The sequence below is a fragment of the Perognathus longimembris genome, chromosome 1 (assembly GCF_023159225.1).
Source record: "Perognathus longimembris pacificus isolate PPM17 chromosome 1, ASM2315922v1, whole genome shotgun sequence".
NCBI classification, from domain to species: domain Eukaryota; kingdom Metazoa; phylum Chordata; class Mammalia; order Rodentia; family Heteromyidae; genus Perognathus; species Perognathus longimembris.
Window position 1 is genome coordinate 32566138 of NC_063161.1, and position 16476 is coordinate 32582613.

The 16476-nt window shown below is 36.3% G+C and overlaps 1 protein-coding gene across 1 annotated transcript; it reads right to left on the reverse strand.

Moving 5' to 3' along the window:
• Positions 1-205: 205 nt before the first annotated feature.
• Glipr1 (GLI pathogenesis related 1) lies at positions 206-11924 on the reverse strand. Its single transcript, XM_048359324.1, has 6 exons — positions 11550-11924; positions 9240-9473; positions 5127-5239; positions 1726-1811; positions 691-717; positions 206-596 (listed from the first exon to the last, which is right to left on the reverse strand). The coding sequence occupies exons 1-6, from the start codon at positions 11721-11723 to the stop codon at positions 442-444; spliced, it is 789 nt and encodes a 262-aa protein (XP_048215281.1). The 5' UTR covers positions 11724-11924; the 3' UTR covers positions 206-441.
• Between the last annotated feature and the right edge of the window lie 4552 nt (positions 11925-16476).

Sequence of the window (16476 nt, forward strand, 5' to 3'; positions counted from 1 at the left end):
GGCCTGGAACTTTTGATCCTCCCATCTGTCTTACATGCTTGACCAGAGTGTTTTCTTTTTCCCTCAAGTGTTAATGTCTTAGCTAGTGGAAAGTTAACTAAGTCAAGAGTTACTTAAACCACCTAGGTCTAGCTCTAGATTTGGAAGTTGATATGTGGAGCCTACGTAACTACTAGAAGTCTTAACATGGCAACCTAAAAATAGTACTAATAGAAAAATAGACAGGTGAGTATTCCATAGAGATAGGACACTGAACAGTTTTTCATTTGAATAAGGCTTTTTACTGAAGGTACATTTAAAAAAACAATGTAAAACAAAATATACCCAATGGCATACATATATATATATATACACATGCACATTTATGCATATATTATATATACAATTTTTCTTTAGAAGCCACATATAAGATGTTATTTTTCTTTCTGCCTCTGATTTGTATTAGTCCAAAATAACTAAATTAGGGTACTTGTGCTTTATGAAAATTGTCATTATAACCGACAGTATTAGAATTATGGACTTAACAATGAGAAAGAGAGAAGTGTATCTGTTCCGAATATATATGGCCCACTCAGGGTAGTCAACAGAGTAGTAACCTGTGAAGTAAACATAAGATGACATCTTACGCATTGTTTCTTATAATGCAGTGATATAATCACAATGCTTCATGAAACAAGGTAATATACGTACGTGTGACTTTATCTCGCTGTGGATTAACTGCAAAGTCAAGGAGAATTTAAATGGTTAGGTACAGGTGAAGCTTTTGTTTCTTGTGTTTAAACAATATAAGTTTAGAACCATTAAATTGAGAGAACTCTGTTGCAATGACTTTCAAAGGTTGATTATTCAAGGCTTTTTTAACTTGGTACTTTTTTAAGCATACTTTTTATATAAACTTAATACATAAGCTTTTTGCATAATGGAAATCATCACTGCTATAAATGGAAAATTTCACTATAGTAGATAATGTTGAAGTTTAATTTAAAATTAGAACATTAAAATTAAAAATTCAAGTAAAGAAGTGTTAGAAATAACTAATAGAAGCAAAAAGTTACATTTTCCAGAAAGATTATACCATTTGTACTGAATCAGTGGTAAAGAGACATTAGCTCCTCATCCATTTCAGTATGTCACTCAGTCATCAGTAGGGCTTTTGACCTATCACAAATAATAATTATCCCTCTTTTTGCAGAACTTTATTTAGGCTCTTAGATTCAGAGCACCGGAAAGAAATAAATCTCACAACTACCTTTACTTGACATTTTATTTTATTATAATAGTCAGATGCCTTTTCCAGTAGTATATTGGTTCTTATTGGATGTCTGTGATGGAATCCATCACACATCTTCCCTTTAGTCTGGTCTCTTATGAACATTTGTCATCATATCTGGGATTGGGATTAACTGATATGAATGAAGCTGCTACCCTAACTTTCCCTGAGCTTTTATGCTCAACGCTAGCACTCCACTTGAGCTACTTCTGGCTTTTTGGTGGCTAATTGGAGATAAGAGTCTCATGGACTTTCCTGATGGGGCTGGCTTTGAACCACAATCAGCGGAGTTCAGCCATCTAAGTAGCTAAGAAACTACCCAGTGCCCTGCCCGGCTTCTGTTAATTTCCTTGAAAATAGTTGGGCAAAGGAAATAGTTGTACTCTTAATTCTATTGTAAAGGCACAAGTGATATCTGATACATTGCTTTATGCTAGGTGATTACTTATACTCACTACAGAGGTTTTCCAGACACTTGTCACTTTGGGGGCAGGCGCTGCATTTGGCTCCTTTCTTATATGGCCAAGTTGGGTAATTTCCTCTGAAAAATAGAAGGCTGTGTATTAGTGATGCATTTTTGGGTTTTTGTTGTTTGTATTTTCACTTGCAATTTACTATACATCTTTAACCAGATCTGGAAGAGTACTAAGCTAAAACTCCAAAGATTTATAGTTGGTAAAACTTATAAAGAATGGGAAATAGAAACGAAAGGCTATTAATATTTGTAGGGTTCATTCTTAATATACATATTCTAATTATTGTCATTTAATTATGACAACTCTAGGAAGAAGGGTTGTTTTTTTCCCCCCTAACAAGGAAACTAGAGATCTAGAGATTAGTAACTTGTAAAACAATTATAGTTCACCAAGATTTGTCTCACAATAATAGAACTATGCTCTCTTGACCTATAGAATTACTACCATTCAAAAACCTTAGGCGAACTACCATGACCCATATTTACCACCATTATCAGTAGGAGCTGTCTATGGAGTAGTGCTTTCCACAATAAAGCAATGAAATAGTGGCAAATTTTGAAGTACAGTTTGTTTTCAGGTAAATGTATCATGAATGATAGCTAAGAAACAGCCATACAAAGATGTTTCTATAGCTTAATTCTTCCCATTGTGTAGTTTAGAGGCTGAGACACAATGTAAATAATTGATAAGGGTCACTGATTAGAAAGTAAATAATACATGTAAAATTTATACTACAAACATCCCTTCAGAGCAATAATGGTGGAAAGCTATAAGTTTATGTCAGCTAACCTGCCATTTTATTAACTTGAAAACTGATTAAAGCCTATGCAGTTTCAAAATTGTTTCTAAATACATAAATGCACAATTATAAAGGAAGTTGTTTAAATTGAAATAGCTATGAAAATTTTTTAAGAGTTAGTGGCATATTGTGTTGCCTTTTGAGACTTAGCAGGAGGTATAATATAGTCAATTTCAAGGTAGTGATGATCATAAACTATTTTGAGGTATCTACAACTAGAATATGATGTGAAAATATCCAGTACTTCAAAGAATATAACTTCTGTTAATACAAAGCCATCTATTGCTAAAATGTCTGTGATGAGTTCTTTTTTTTTTTTTTTTTTGGCCAGTCCTGGGCCTTGGACTCAGGGCCTGAGCACTGTCCCTGGCTTCTTCCCGCTCAAGGCTAGCACTCTGCCACTTGAGCCACAGCGCCGCTTCTGGCCGTTTTCTGTATATGTGGTGCTGGGGAATCGAACCTAGGGTCTCGCGTATCCGAGGCAGGCACTCTTGCCACTAGGCTATATCCCCAGCCCCTGTGATGAGTTCTATTCATACAAAAAGGAACTGTTACTTTGGATAGAGGTAAGTAACCCAGATTTACGGACTTTCCTACTTGCAGTAGTTCCATTTTCCTCCCAAATTAAAAAGTCACTATTAGAGGTATAACTTTTAATACCTCATTTCTAACCCATTATATTTGTTCAATTTTAGGTTGATTCAGAAATTACATTTATTTTTTCACTTTACATCAATGTAAAGGAAAACAGTCAATGTAGATTACAAAAGATGTCCAACACTGGGCAGTATGATACTAAGTGGTAGGCTGGGAATATGGCCTAGTGGTAGAGTGCTCGCCTCGTATACATGAAGCCCTGGGTTTGATTCCTCAGCACCACATATATAGAAAAAAGCCGGAAGTGGCGCTGTGGCTCAAGTGGCAGAGTGCTATCCTTGAGGAAAAAGAAGCCAGGAACAGTGCTCAGGCCCTGAGTCCATGCCCCAGGACTGGCAACAAAAACAAAACAAATAAACAGATACTAAGTGGTTTAAGTTCTAGAGTGATTTTAGTAAAGTCAATAATGCTCACTTATATTTTAGTTGTGCATTTCAAGCTAAAAAAGGAAAGCTTTGCCATTTTAAACTAAAACCAAGGCAGTTGTGACTTTCAGAAAAAAGTATGAATCATCTTGGGGAAAGTATGTTTCTGGAAAGGCCTAGTGAGTGAAAGATGAAGACCAAGCTTAGCCAGCAGAGTTACACCTGTTTAAGAGAAGACTAATAGTTAAGTGTCTCTGAAGCAGTATTTTCCAAGGCACAGTAGGTACTGGAGGTACAGCACAGTTTTTTGAATCCTCTTCTCCAGTATTCCATTTTAGTCTGTTACACAATACCATTTAGTGTTTTCTAGGTGAAATTCATGGAGAAAGCTATAGGTGACTAGTGATTTGAGTTATTGAACACCCATTTCCCTCCTGAAGCATTCTCACAAATGTTAAGGAGACTGCTGGACTTCTTGTAATACTTTTGTAGAATCAGCTTATAGCTTTCATAGCTACTTTAAGTGGTAGGTGCTATGGTTTTGAATCTTTTGGAAACAAATAGAAGATTCAGAGAATTTATGGTCATACTAAAACAATTGTTTCTTTGTTTTGTTTTTGTTGCCAGTCCTGGGGCATGGACTCAGGACCTGAGCACTGTCCCTGGCTTCTTTTTGCTCAAGGATAGCACTCTACCACTTGAACCACAGTGCTACTTTTGGCTTTTTCTATATATGTGGTGCTGAGGAATTGAACCCAGGGCTTCATGTGTATGAGGCAAGCACTCTTGCTACTAGGCCATATTCCCACTAAAACAATTGTACTTACAAAGTGCTTGACACATTGTAAGACTCTGTAGCATTCTTTTATATGTAATGATTTAAATCAGATTTAAAGTTTTAATGGGAAAAATACTTATAAGCAAACATATATCCTAATATCAGTTCTAAATGTATGTGTAGGTTTATATAAATACAAACTTAGAGGAAGTGATAGGGTCATTTCTCAAAGGGTAGTTACATAAAATGAGTGAACCAACCCATTTTTAAAAAGTTATGTCTAAGATTGGCCAAGTTTTAAAGCTTAGCAAATTTTAAGTTAACTTTTTAAATTTAACTTTATTGTATTTAATTTTCCAATTCTATTATATTGAATTAACTTATTTTCCTTAAACCCATCATAGTCTTGCTATTCCTTAAAAAGATGTGTATTTATATAATATTCATAAATGTTTCACACACATAGCCAAATGTACCAGCATGTTACTATAGTAGATTTAGGCAGAACAATTAAGAATCATCTTAATTTCCTTTTTTGCAGTACATTATCTAGATATTCTATAACAAATATAAGTACTTTAAAATAACTTATTTTTATATTTAAATTATCTTTAGTTGTATAAAACATTTCAATTCAATATATTAATTTATAACTATGCTACATCTTGATCAGTATCATATGTTCCATCATTCTCTTCCATCCACACCAACCCTATCCATCTCAAGTTACCTCAAGGACTGGTCACGTTACTCCTTAGCAAAAACGTTAGTTCAGACTCACCCTGGTCCATAGTTGCATATAAAATGTGCTGCATTGGAAAGTTTTTCAAAGCCAGAAACTTTTGGGCAAAATTGCACTGCACAGCCAACTTTGTAACTATCTGCCCAAACAACCTGAAGACACAGAAGGATTTTTTTGTTTTTACTCAGAGGGAAAACAATAAAAAAGAATATCCATACCATAGCTTAGTTGTACAACTCTTACTACCGAGAAATTGTAGATGCACAAAGTTTATCTTGGAACAATTGTTATCATTTGTGCATATCTGAAATAAACATAAGGTGATCTTTGGCAGTTATCACAACGAAAAAATAAAAGAGTAACTTGATGGTTAGAACTAACTTAGAGTGATGCCTTCTCTTACTGTACAGGAACAAGTATAGTTCTTCACAAACTATTTAAAGTGTAGTAAGAAGGATAGGGCTGAATGCTTTAAACACAACACCATGTTTAATCCCCCAAACAACTCTGTAACTTAATGCCTCCGTGCTTAGAGATGAAAGGTTGGATCCTAATTCTTCCTGCCTGGGCACAAAGCCCTTGGGAACAGCCCGTATCCTAAGTGACATGCTTTTGGGGTGTTATCCCTTTTAGCAAGCCCTCCGAAACCAGAAACACCATATTTTCCTAACAAAAGCAGTGCATTTGGGGAACCCACAGGGAGGGCTTGTCTCTGCTTCTCTAACAACTTTTCACAGTATTTTTATTTCTATCAATCCAACTAGCTAGTTATCAGAAATATGGTAATAATGTAATAAAACTGTGAAAGTATAACAAAAAATTTAGGAAGATGAAAATGGAGGCCAGAGGATAGAGATAAAGCAAAAAACAAATCAGTAGTGCCATCTAGTGGGAATCCATAGAATGATCATATGACTTTTACATATTTTGTATAATTCTAAATGATTTGATTATTACATCATTCCTAAATGCTAGTCTGTATCCAGTGAAGACAGATAATGTGTTGAATTAACACAATATGTTAATTCAATGAAGTGGCATATCTTTTACAAGATTCTTTGCTCTTTTTATAACTAGATACCATCAGCTAAAATGTGCAGATACCTTAAATGTGAGCAGAAGACAAGAATTGTGAGGTTACAACCTACTTTTGAGATAGTTTTCTAGCATGCACCAGTTTAAAGTGGTAACTGAGTAGTGTTGAATTCCAATCAAGATTGCTAATGAGTGAAAAGAGGGAATCTTTATCTTAGCTATAGGAGATAACTTCTTCTTATATGCCTTGGAAAACCAGCTCATGGAAGCAATGTAACCTTTGTTTATTGTCTACTGAGTAAAAACCTTGGTGTGGACTCCCAGAACACAGAGACAGACAGTAACCTAAGGGCTAACATTTTTATTAGGGAACAATTGAAGAGGAGGAGAAGTAAGGAGAAATGGAGTGAGGCAAAAAGGATGAATACAGGAATGTTCACTGGCCCTCCTCAGTTGACTTGTTTAGAGAGATATTGATAAATGGATGTATACCTGCATGGCTAGGGCAATTTTAAAAACTGATAAAACACCATATGAACAACAAAAAGCAACTTCTCAACTGAGAGGGGGTACAAGGCTTCACACAGCCAGGGATATAAGAGTTGCTTCTCAAAAACAGAATTTGTCAAATGAAAAGTTGGAAACTTCCAGGCAAAATTAATGAAGTGTAAAAGGTTTACAGTGTAGCCAGGTGCCAGTGGCTCATGACTAATCCTAGCTACTGGGGATCCTGATGTCTTAAAACTCATTCAAAGCTTGCCCAAGCAGGAAAGTCCTTGAGATCCTTATCTTCAATTAACCAACGAAAAGCCAGAAGTGGAGCTCGGTGGATCAAGTGGTAGAATGCTAGCCTTGACTAAAAATAAAAAGCTCAGTGACAGTGTCCAGGTCCTGCATCAAAACCCCACGACTGGCATGTATGCATGCATGCATGCACTCACACACACACACACACACACACACACACACACACACAATGTGTGCAGTGTATGAGTGAGGTGCTTTATTTTTTAAATTTAGCATATATTAATTATACAAAATGTGGGGTTTCATTATATTTCCTTACATGCAATAATATACTTTGATCATAATTGTTATTATTCCTTCTTATCCCTTCATACCTCTCCTTCCCATTTAACTTTCTTGAAAACTTTTAAATAAATTCCATTATTAAGTATACAATTGGATACAATATACTTTGGTTATATTTTCCCCTGGCTTTCTCTTCCCCTCCTACTTCCTTCTGGTTCTCCATTTATGTTATATACTAGTTATAGATATAAATTCTCCATATGAGAAAAAATATGGTATTTATCCTTCTGAGTTTGGCTTATTTTGTTTAGCAAGATTATCTCTAGTTCCATTCATTTTTTTGCTCCAAATGAAATAATTTCATTCTCATTTATGGCTTATTAATACTCCATTATTTATCTTTGTATAACCATTAGTGTGATTCAATCAGTTGACTTTTGTGAAGTGTTTCTCTATATTTTCCTCCAGAAGTTTCAACGTTTCAGGCCTTACATTAAGAAGTTTGGTCCATTTTGAATTCACTGCCAAAAAGCAAGAGATAGAGATCTACTTTCTTCTTTGTGTGGATATTCAGTTTTTCTAGCACCATTTATCGAAGAGGTCATAATTTCCTTTGAAGTATGTTATTGCCACTTGTGTCAAGAAATTGATGATGTAGCTGTATGAGTTTATTTCTGGGTTCTCTATTGCATTGCCTTCATGTCTGTTTGTGTGCCAATATTTGGTGTTTTTGTTACTATAGCTCTGTGGCATAACTTTAAGTAAGGTGTTATACTGCCAGCATTACTGTTTGGGGTCAAGATTGGGTTAACTATTTGTTCTGTAGCACCCATATGGATTTTTGAGTTGTTTTTATAATTTCTGAAGAGTGACACTGGAATATTGATGAGGATTGCATTAAATCTGCAGAATTCTTTTGAGTATTGCCATTTTCACAATATTGATTCTGCAAGAACATGAACATGGTGTGTGGGGGGGTCTCTCCATCTTCTAATATCTTATAGTTTCCATTGCACAGGTCTATCACCTCCTTGGTTAAGTTTCATCCTAAGTATTTTTGAGACTATATTGAATGATGTTGCATTCCTGATTTCTTTCTCAGCATATACATTTCCATTGATATGTTAAAAAGTTTTTGGTTGTGAGCCACAGCTCCACGCCCAACCTTTTGGTAATTAATTGGAATAAGAGTCTCATGAACTTTTCTGCTCTAGCTAAGTTTGAACTGTGCTTTTCAGATGTCAGTCTACTGAGTAGCTATGATTATAGATGTGAGCCACTGGCATCCTCCTGAAAAGTTATTGACTTTTGTATGTGGATTTTGTGTCCTGCTACATTGCTAAAAGTATTTATCAAGTCTGAGAGTTTTCCTGGTGGAGTGTGTGTGCCAGTACTAGAAACTGAACTCAGAGTTTCCCTTGCTTAGGTTTTTCATTCCATGCCACCACTCTACCACCTGAACCACACCTTCATTTCTGACTTTTTGCTAGTTAACTGGAGCTAAGAGTATCTGAGTTTGTCTGCCCAAGCTGGCTTTGAACCTCAATTCTCAGGACCCAACCTCCTGAGTAGGTAAAATTATAAGCATGTGACACACTCCACCAGATTTTAATGTCTTTTAAATATAGGATTATATCACCTGCAAATAGGGATAATTTGGTTTCTTGTATTCCTATCCATATCCCTTCTATTTCTTTGCCTTGTCTTATTACTCTGGCTATGAATTCAAGTACTAAATTGAATGAGAGTAGACACTTTTATCTCCTTCTTGATTTTAGAGGACAATGTTTTAGTTTTTCCCCATCTAATACAGTGTTGGCTATTGGTTTGTGATATATCGCTTTTTAATTTGTTTCAGTATGTTTCTTCTATTCTTACTTTTAGACTTTTTATCATGAATGATGTTGAATTTTGTCAAAGGCTTTTTATGCATCTCATTGAATTAAGCCTGTAATTTTGTTTAATTCTATTTACGGTGCTGTATTACATCTGTTGATTTGTGTAAGGTGAACCATCATGAAATCAACTTGATCATGACATATGATCTACTTAAAGTGTTGTTGAATTTGGCTTGTGTGTACTTACCTGAGTGTAGTGGTCACAGGCTCTTGTGCACTTCGGAGTACTGAAATCATAATACTGGATTTCATTGTACCAGCCTGAGACGGCTGAAGACACTGAGAAAAGGCTTAAAGATCCAGTCCAGATATTTTCTCCCACTGATGTGAAGTTCGAGTTCAATTTTCGCTGTAGATTGTGACCAAACTGACAGTATTTTGCCCATGCTTTTGCTGTTTGGGCAAGGGCTGGTTCCCAAGTCTGAAAAAATAATCATTAAGAATGGAATTTGGCTGGGGATATGGCCTAGTGGCAAGAGTGCTTGCCTCATATACATGAGGCCCTGGGTTCAATTCCCCAGCACCACATATACAGAAAATGGCCAGAAGTGGCGCTGTGGCTCAAGTGGCAGAGTGCTAGCCTTGAGCAAAAAGAAGCCAGGGACAATGCTCAGGCCCTGAGTCCAAGCCCCAGGACTGGAAAAAAAAAAAAAAAAAAAAAAAAAAAGGAATTTATTTTTTTGACAATGTAAACGGGGCAAGCAAGCAAGACTGAGAAAGGAAGATAACAAACTCAAGACTAGCCTGGGATATACTTCCACAGACATCACACTTAGAAAATACTTTAGCACCGGCTATATCCTCACACTTCCTGATTCTACATTGCTGACTGAATGGAAGGGATAGCAGTCAGGTTCACTCCACATACAGCACATTTGCCTAAATTTCCAGAGGAACCTCACTTCTGTGAAATATACTAAGAACGTGAGTCCCATGGACTTTGACATAGGATGCTCTGTTTGTAGATAATAGGATCTTATATCTAGAAGAGCCTACACTGAAAACCTAAAAATGATGTATAAGTTCAACAAAGTAGCAGGATGTAAAATCAACACAACCATTTCTCTCAATCAACCAGCCATTTCTCTGTACACTAGTGAACTGGCTGAAAAATCAGAAAACAATTCCTTCTCTCTCTCCCAATACAATATTTAGAAATAAACCTAACCATGGAGGTAAGAGACCTCTACAATGAAATGTCTATAACACTGAAGAAACTGAAGATGGAATTAGAAAATGGAAGGATCTACCTAATACATTGTGCTCATGGACTGGGAGAATTAATATTGTTATAAAATTCATAGTATTGCAATAAAAAAAGGAGTACTGGAGGCAGTACACCATCTAACTAAAAGTATACTACTGAGCCATAGTAATTAAAACAGCACAGTAGTGGTATAAAACATCATGTTCACACCAGTGGAAGAGAGGGAGGGCTGAGAAATAAACCAACATATCTACAACACCTGAATCTAGACTAAGACACTGAGAGAACACAATGGGGAAAAGACAGGCTCTTTGCTCTGATGCTGCGGAAACTAGGTAGCCACATGTAAAATAATAAAAATATAAACTTACATATCACCATGTACAGAAATGAACTTAAGAGTGGATCAAACCTTAGTGTAAGACATGGAACTTTGAGGCATCTAGAGGAGAACAGAAGGAAACACTTCAAGATCTAAATGATTTTCTGAACAGAATTCTAATCACTCAGGAAATAAACTGAAAAATAGAATTGATAAATTTAAAGCTTCTACCCAAAAGCAGAAATATTATGAGAGTGAAGAAACAGTATGGAATATTATATATACCCTATGTATACACAAAAGAGTATTATTAAACCACAAAGAAGAATGAAATGATGTCATTTGCAGGAAAATAGGTGAAACAAGATTATCATGTTAAGCAAAAAAAAAGTGAGCCTCAAAGCTAAGAATTTTCTTTAGTAAGTGGTATCTAGAGAAAATAAAGATGACTCAACATCACTTTGACAATAAATAAGAAAAAAAGAAGATGACTCAAGTAGAAGGGGGACTACCAGGGAAGAGGAGTAGGACCAGAGAGAGGTGAGAGGGGTAAAAGGGAAATAGGGGGTGTATATTTTCAAAGCACATAATATACAAGTGAGAAATTATTTTGTGTATTTTGGTATATTTTAGTATATATTTGGTAATACAGAATATTGGTTTATTTCATACCAACATTTTGTATGAATATAAAGTATAAAAACAAATATCTTACAAATATTATCACAGAAGCAAATGACAAAAAGAGAAGTCTACCCATGACCAGAGAAAAGGAAGTAAAACTAAACCTGTATAGCTTGCTTATGGCCAGCATTAAGGGTAATACTGGATGTATTTGACTGTAAATGGTGAATTTACTGTACTCATTTATTAAAAGCAAAACAAAATCATTTAGGATTACCAAGAATTTAGCGCCAAAGTTCCTGTAGGTAGACTGTTACAGACTCACCTACAATAAGTTTCCTTACCATGTATAGCATATTTGTAGCTGGTGGATTCACCTTTGACCGGAACTTGTTGTGAATATGAACACATTCCTTGATAAAATTTTCGTTGTCAATATCTGGCAAAGTAGTTGCTGTATATGAAAACGTAGAGGCAAAAGAAACCATCCAGATCGTTGTAGTAAGTATGACCTGCATGTTCACTCCATCTAGTCAGAGGGCTGGATTCCAGAGCCACCGATTTGTGAGAATGTGCTTGTCACTCTCAGAGTCCTCAGATTTTTATGCTGAGCATTGTACCCACAGCCTTCAGATGCTGGGCAAACACTGTCTACCCTCTCTCTCCGAGTTTTTCAGCTGCTAGCTTTACACGCAGAGCTGACTTCAGTTTTGAGAAGATGGAAAGCAGAACATGAGGTCATCAGAAGTTTGAAGAAATGGTTTTTCTCCTTATATGGCATGCAGCTTCTGTTTCAATCTTAACCCTGCCCATCCAGTTTCTCAGTGACACATAGCTCCTGTTACAACATAGGATGTTTGCGAGATTTATCAGGGGTTTCTTTTGAGTTGAGAGGTACAGTATTACAAAAGGAAGTCTTGAAGTTACCAGAAAGAAATAGTCTCTACTTTTAAAATTGAAGTTGTGGTAACTAAGTAAATATATAACTTTACTTTCATAACAGACCTGCTAAAACCTTTTCTTAGCTACGCCAAACAAAGGCTAAGATCTGAGGATCATGGTTTGAAGCCAGACTGGGTAGGAATGTTCACGAGACTCTTATCTCCAATACACTAAAAAAATGGGAAATGGAGGCATGGCTTAGGTGATAGAATGCTAGTCTTGAGCAATAATGCTAACAGCCAGTGTCCAGGCCTTGAGTTCAAGCCCCAGTAGTGGCACAAAACTAAAATAGTACTTAAAAAAAATCCACAGCAGGCTGGGAATATGGCCTAGTGGTAAAGTGCTTGCTGCGTATATATGAAGCCCTGGGTTCGATTCCTCAGCACCACATATATAGAAAAAGCAGGAAGTGGAGCTGTGGCTGAAGTGGTAGAGTGCTAGCCTTGAGCAAAAAGAAGCCAGGGACTGTGCTCAGGCCCTGAGTTCAAGCCCCAGGACTGGCAAAAACAAACAAAATCCATAGCAAATAACCATAGGAATGTAGTAATCCATCCTTATCTGAATCTCCCCTAATCAGTGGGTGCCTGAAACTATGGATAGTACTGAGCATAGGATGTGTGTGTGTGTGTGTGTGTGTGTGTGTGTATATTTGTTACATAGAGTGTAGTTTATATAGTTTGCCAATCATATGCTAAGATATATATAGCATATAAATGTAATTTATAATATAAATTACAATTATATGTATTTATTACATAATTATAAATTGTAATTTATGTAACAATTATATTTATATAACCAGCATTTTATAATTGGCATTTTTCTGATGCCAATTATCCCAAGATAATTGTTATGACCTCACTATAAATTCACACAGAATATACTCTGTGAACAAATTTATAGCACTAGCAGGTTAATGCCTATGTTCGTAGACTGCTTGTGTGTTTCAGATTGTGCTTAGTAACTTATGAGTTAAACTTGATCACTTTCTCTACTTGCAAGTATCTGAAAGTTTACATTATGAGGAGGAATACAGAATACAAATAATCAAGGAGATCATATAGCATATAGCAATCAAATTAATGTTTACATGATTCAACTAGCTAAGGAGTTGTAGCTTAATGTCTCATTTCTGAGAAGAAAATTGCTTGGAACTGGTTCAAGCCAAAGGAAATAGTGTGGTTTCAACAGCAATGTTTCTATTTCCTTTGAACATCATGATTGCCAGTTCCATAGCTTCTTCTTTTATATCCTTATATAATTCTTATTTATATATTCTTTTTGTATTCACTAATTCTTTTAAATTTCTCTAAACTCCCTGCAGGATCCCCCATTTTTTTCCTGATATAGGTAATTTGGGTTTTCTATTTTTCTTCTTGGTCAATCTTAATAAAATGAGTTATCACTTTTATTATCTTTGTGTCAGCAGGTTCAGCCAGGATCTTAGAAATCCTGCTTATAAGGAGAGTTAATAATTGTTGAAGGAAAGTTAAAACTTATATTAAAACCAGATCTGGGGGCTGGGAGTGTGGCCAAGTGGCAAGAGAGCTTGCCTCGATTACATGCAGCCCTGTTTAGATTCCCCAGCACCACATATATAGAAAACAGCTGGAAGTGGCACTGTGGCTCAAGTGGCAGAGTGCTAACCTTGAGCAAAAAGAAGCCAGGGAAAGTGCTCAGGCCCTGAGTCCAAGGCCTGGGACTGGCAAATAAATTAATTAATTAAATAAAAAAATAAAACCAGAGCTAGGGAATCTGAATGGGGAAGAGAAACGATTTCCATCAGCTGGTACTCTTTGCGAAATAAATTCTATTGTTGAGTAACTGTCATAAACAAATTAAGCTCCATCGTATTGTCCTATTTAGAGACATACTGCCTATGCCTTCAATGTTAGACATTACTTCTTATTGCGACATTTGTAGCTCTTGGGCAATGGCTTCCTGTAGCTCACAGATGCTATGATCTCCTATGTTACTCACCTTCCTATATTTCTAATATATCATTTTGTATTCAATCTGGTCGCTTCGTTTTCTGTTTAAAGGCTCTTCTATTTCTAGGTTATTTTGGAATCTTTGATCTTAAATGCATTGGCGACCCCCATTACATGGTATAGTCTGAGCTAGTGTTATTTGAATGCTTACCATCATTCAAAAGGAAGGTGAAGAATAACTGGACCAAGGATTGTGATGTCCCAAAGTATGATGGTTTTCCCTTAATCCTGGCCTTCTTCCAGAAGTCTAGTCTCCTATAATACCCCCATGGAGTAGATATTGTTAAAAATATTATTGTAGCTTTGGTTGCTCCACGTTTCCTACTTTAAGAATGTTTTTTTTTTTAAATTTTACTCATGGTAAACCAGCTCTGCCTCTACTTAAAGCATTCCTGTCTACAACACAGTGGCTCTGGGTGATTGGAGCTCCAAGAATCAAGGACAAAGTAGCAAGAAGCAAACGTTTACTGAGAGAATAGAATGAAGCTCCTGAATCGGAGGCACAGAAAGAGGAAAGAAAACCCAGGCCACAGTGGGCTGAGTCTAAGGGTTTCTATTCTGTGTTGGGGATGTGAATCTTATTTTCACAATTAAGGGTTGTTGGCATTGATTGATCAGATTTTATGTAAGTGGGATAAGTCAGAGGTCAGGTTGTTTCCTCTAGAAAAGTGTTAGTTATCTCTTACTTCTTTGAGGGTCCCTGCATTTTTCAACACAAGTTTAACTGTTTGCAAAATAGGACAAAGGTAGGGAAATCTTGCAAAACAGCCTCCTGGGTCCACAAAACAGGATCTTGTTTTTCTTTTTTTGTTACTCTTTTTTATTATTTTTTAGTTTAATTTTATTGTCAAGGTCATGTACAGAGAGAGGTTACAGTTACATACGTAAGTTAGTGAGTACATTTCTTATCATACTTGTTACTCCCTCCCTCATTTTTCTCCCACTTTCCCTTCCTCCCAATTCCCCCCACCCAAGTTGTACAGTTAATTTCCAACATATTGTTTTGTGAGTATTGTACTGGTATTATACTTCAAACTTTGTGTCACCATTTTGATGTCCCTCTTCCCTTCCCTAATTCATGTTTTGTTTTTGTGGTATTGGGGTTTGAACTCAGGATCTTATGCTTGTTAGGCATTCTTCCACTTGAGCCACACCTCCAGCCCTCTTCCCTAACTCGTATAAATGTGTATATAGGATCCTGTTTTTCTTGGAAAACAGTGTCTCACAACCCATGACTCTGTGGGTAGGGAAACTTCTCAGTTGCATACTGTCCTGATTGGCAGTATCCATGAGAGAGGACCTGCGGTCTTTTTAAAAATCAAGCCCATCCATTTCCTTTCACTAAACATAGGTATTCCCCATGACAGAAGCTATCACTGAATTACCAGTCAAACAACTTTTCTCTTGCCCCTGCTTCTTTTTCATAATGTAGATATTTTCTTGCCCTATGATCTGGCATGGATTGCTCCTTGAGCCTACTATCCAGAAGTGGAGAGACGCATAGGCAACTTTGTATCTTCCTGCCCTACTTGTCCTTTAATATTTGTAGCTCATCTTTTAGGATTTATTTTTTCTCATAGTTTAATCTCAGATTCTTTAACCAGAATTTCCCCCACCCTTATGTACACCATTGCAATTAATTTTTCCAGCTTCATCCTCTTAAAAAGATGTTAAGATATTACACATCACGCTTTGACTTAAATGTCAATTACTACTGGTGGGTATGATTTAACTCTGGCTACACAGAGGCACATGCTTTAGCTTTTCCTTCAAGAGCACCAGCCATGAAAAGTAGTCAGTTGAAAGTTTCCAGCTGCAGTATGTTTGAAATCTGTCATAGTACTTCAGCCAGAGTCATACATTTTGTAAGCTGCCTAAGTGACTAAGCACGGGGCTGTACTAACATTTGCACAAAGTCATACTTCTCCCCCTGTGAAGGATCTCCATGACGACGTTTGTGTCACAACTCCACTTTTTGTGGGCTGATATTTTTTTCAGAGTTGGTTGTGTAATCTGAGCCTTTTCAAATGGAACCTTCAGTCTTGCCACTGGCCACCCCATTGTGTGTGTGTGTGTGTGTGTGTGTGTGTGTGTGTGTGTGTGTAAAACTTTCTTTATAAACCCCTGCAATCTGAATGCTATATAATTTTCATATTCAAAAATATATTATTTTTATCTTTTTAAACATTTTTGGAATATATTTAGAGCCACTGTAGAGACAGTACAGTGCTTGTATGTAATGTAATACACTTTCCTTTGTTCCTAATATGTTCCTGTGTTTCATAATTAGTGGATGAATATTAGTACATTTTCATTAAAGTGCATATTTTATTGTTTT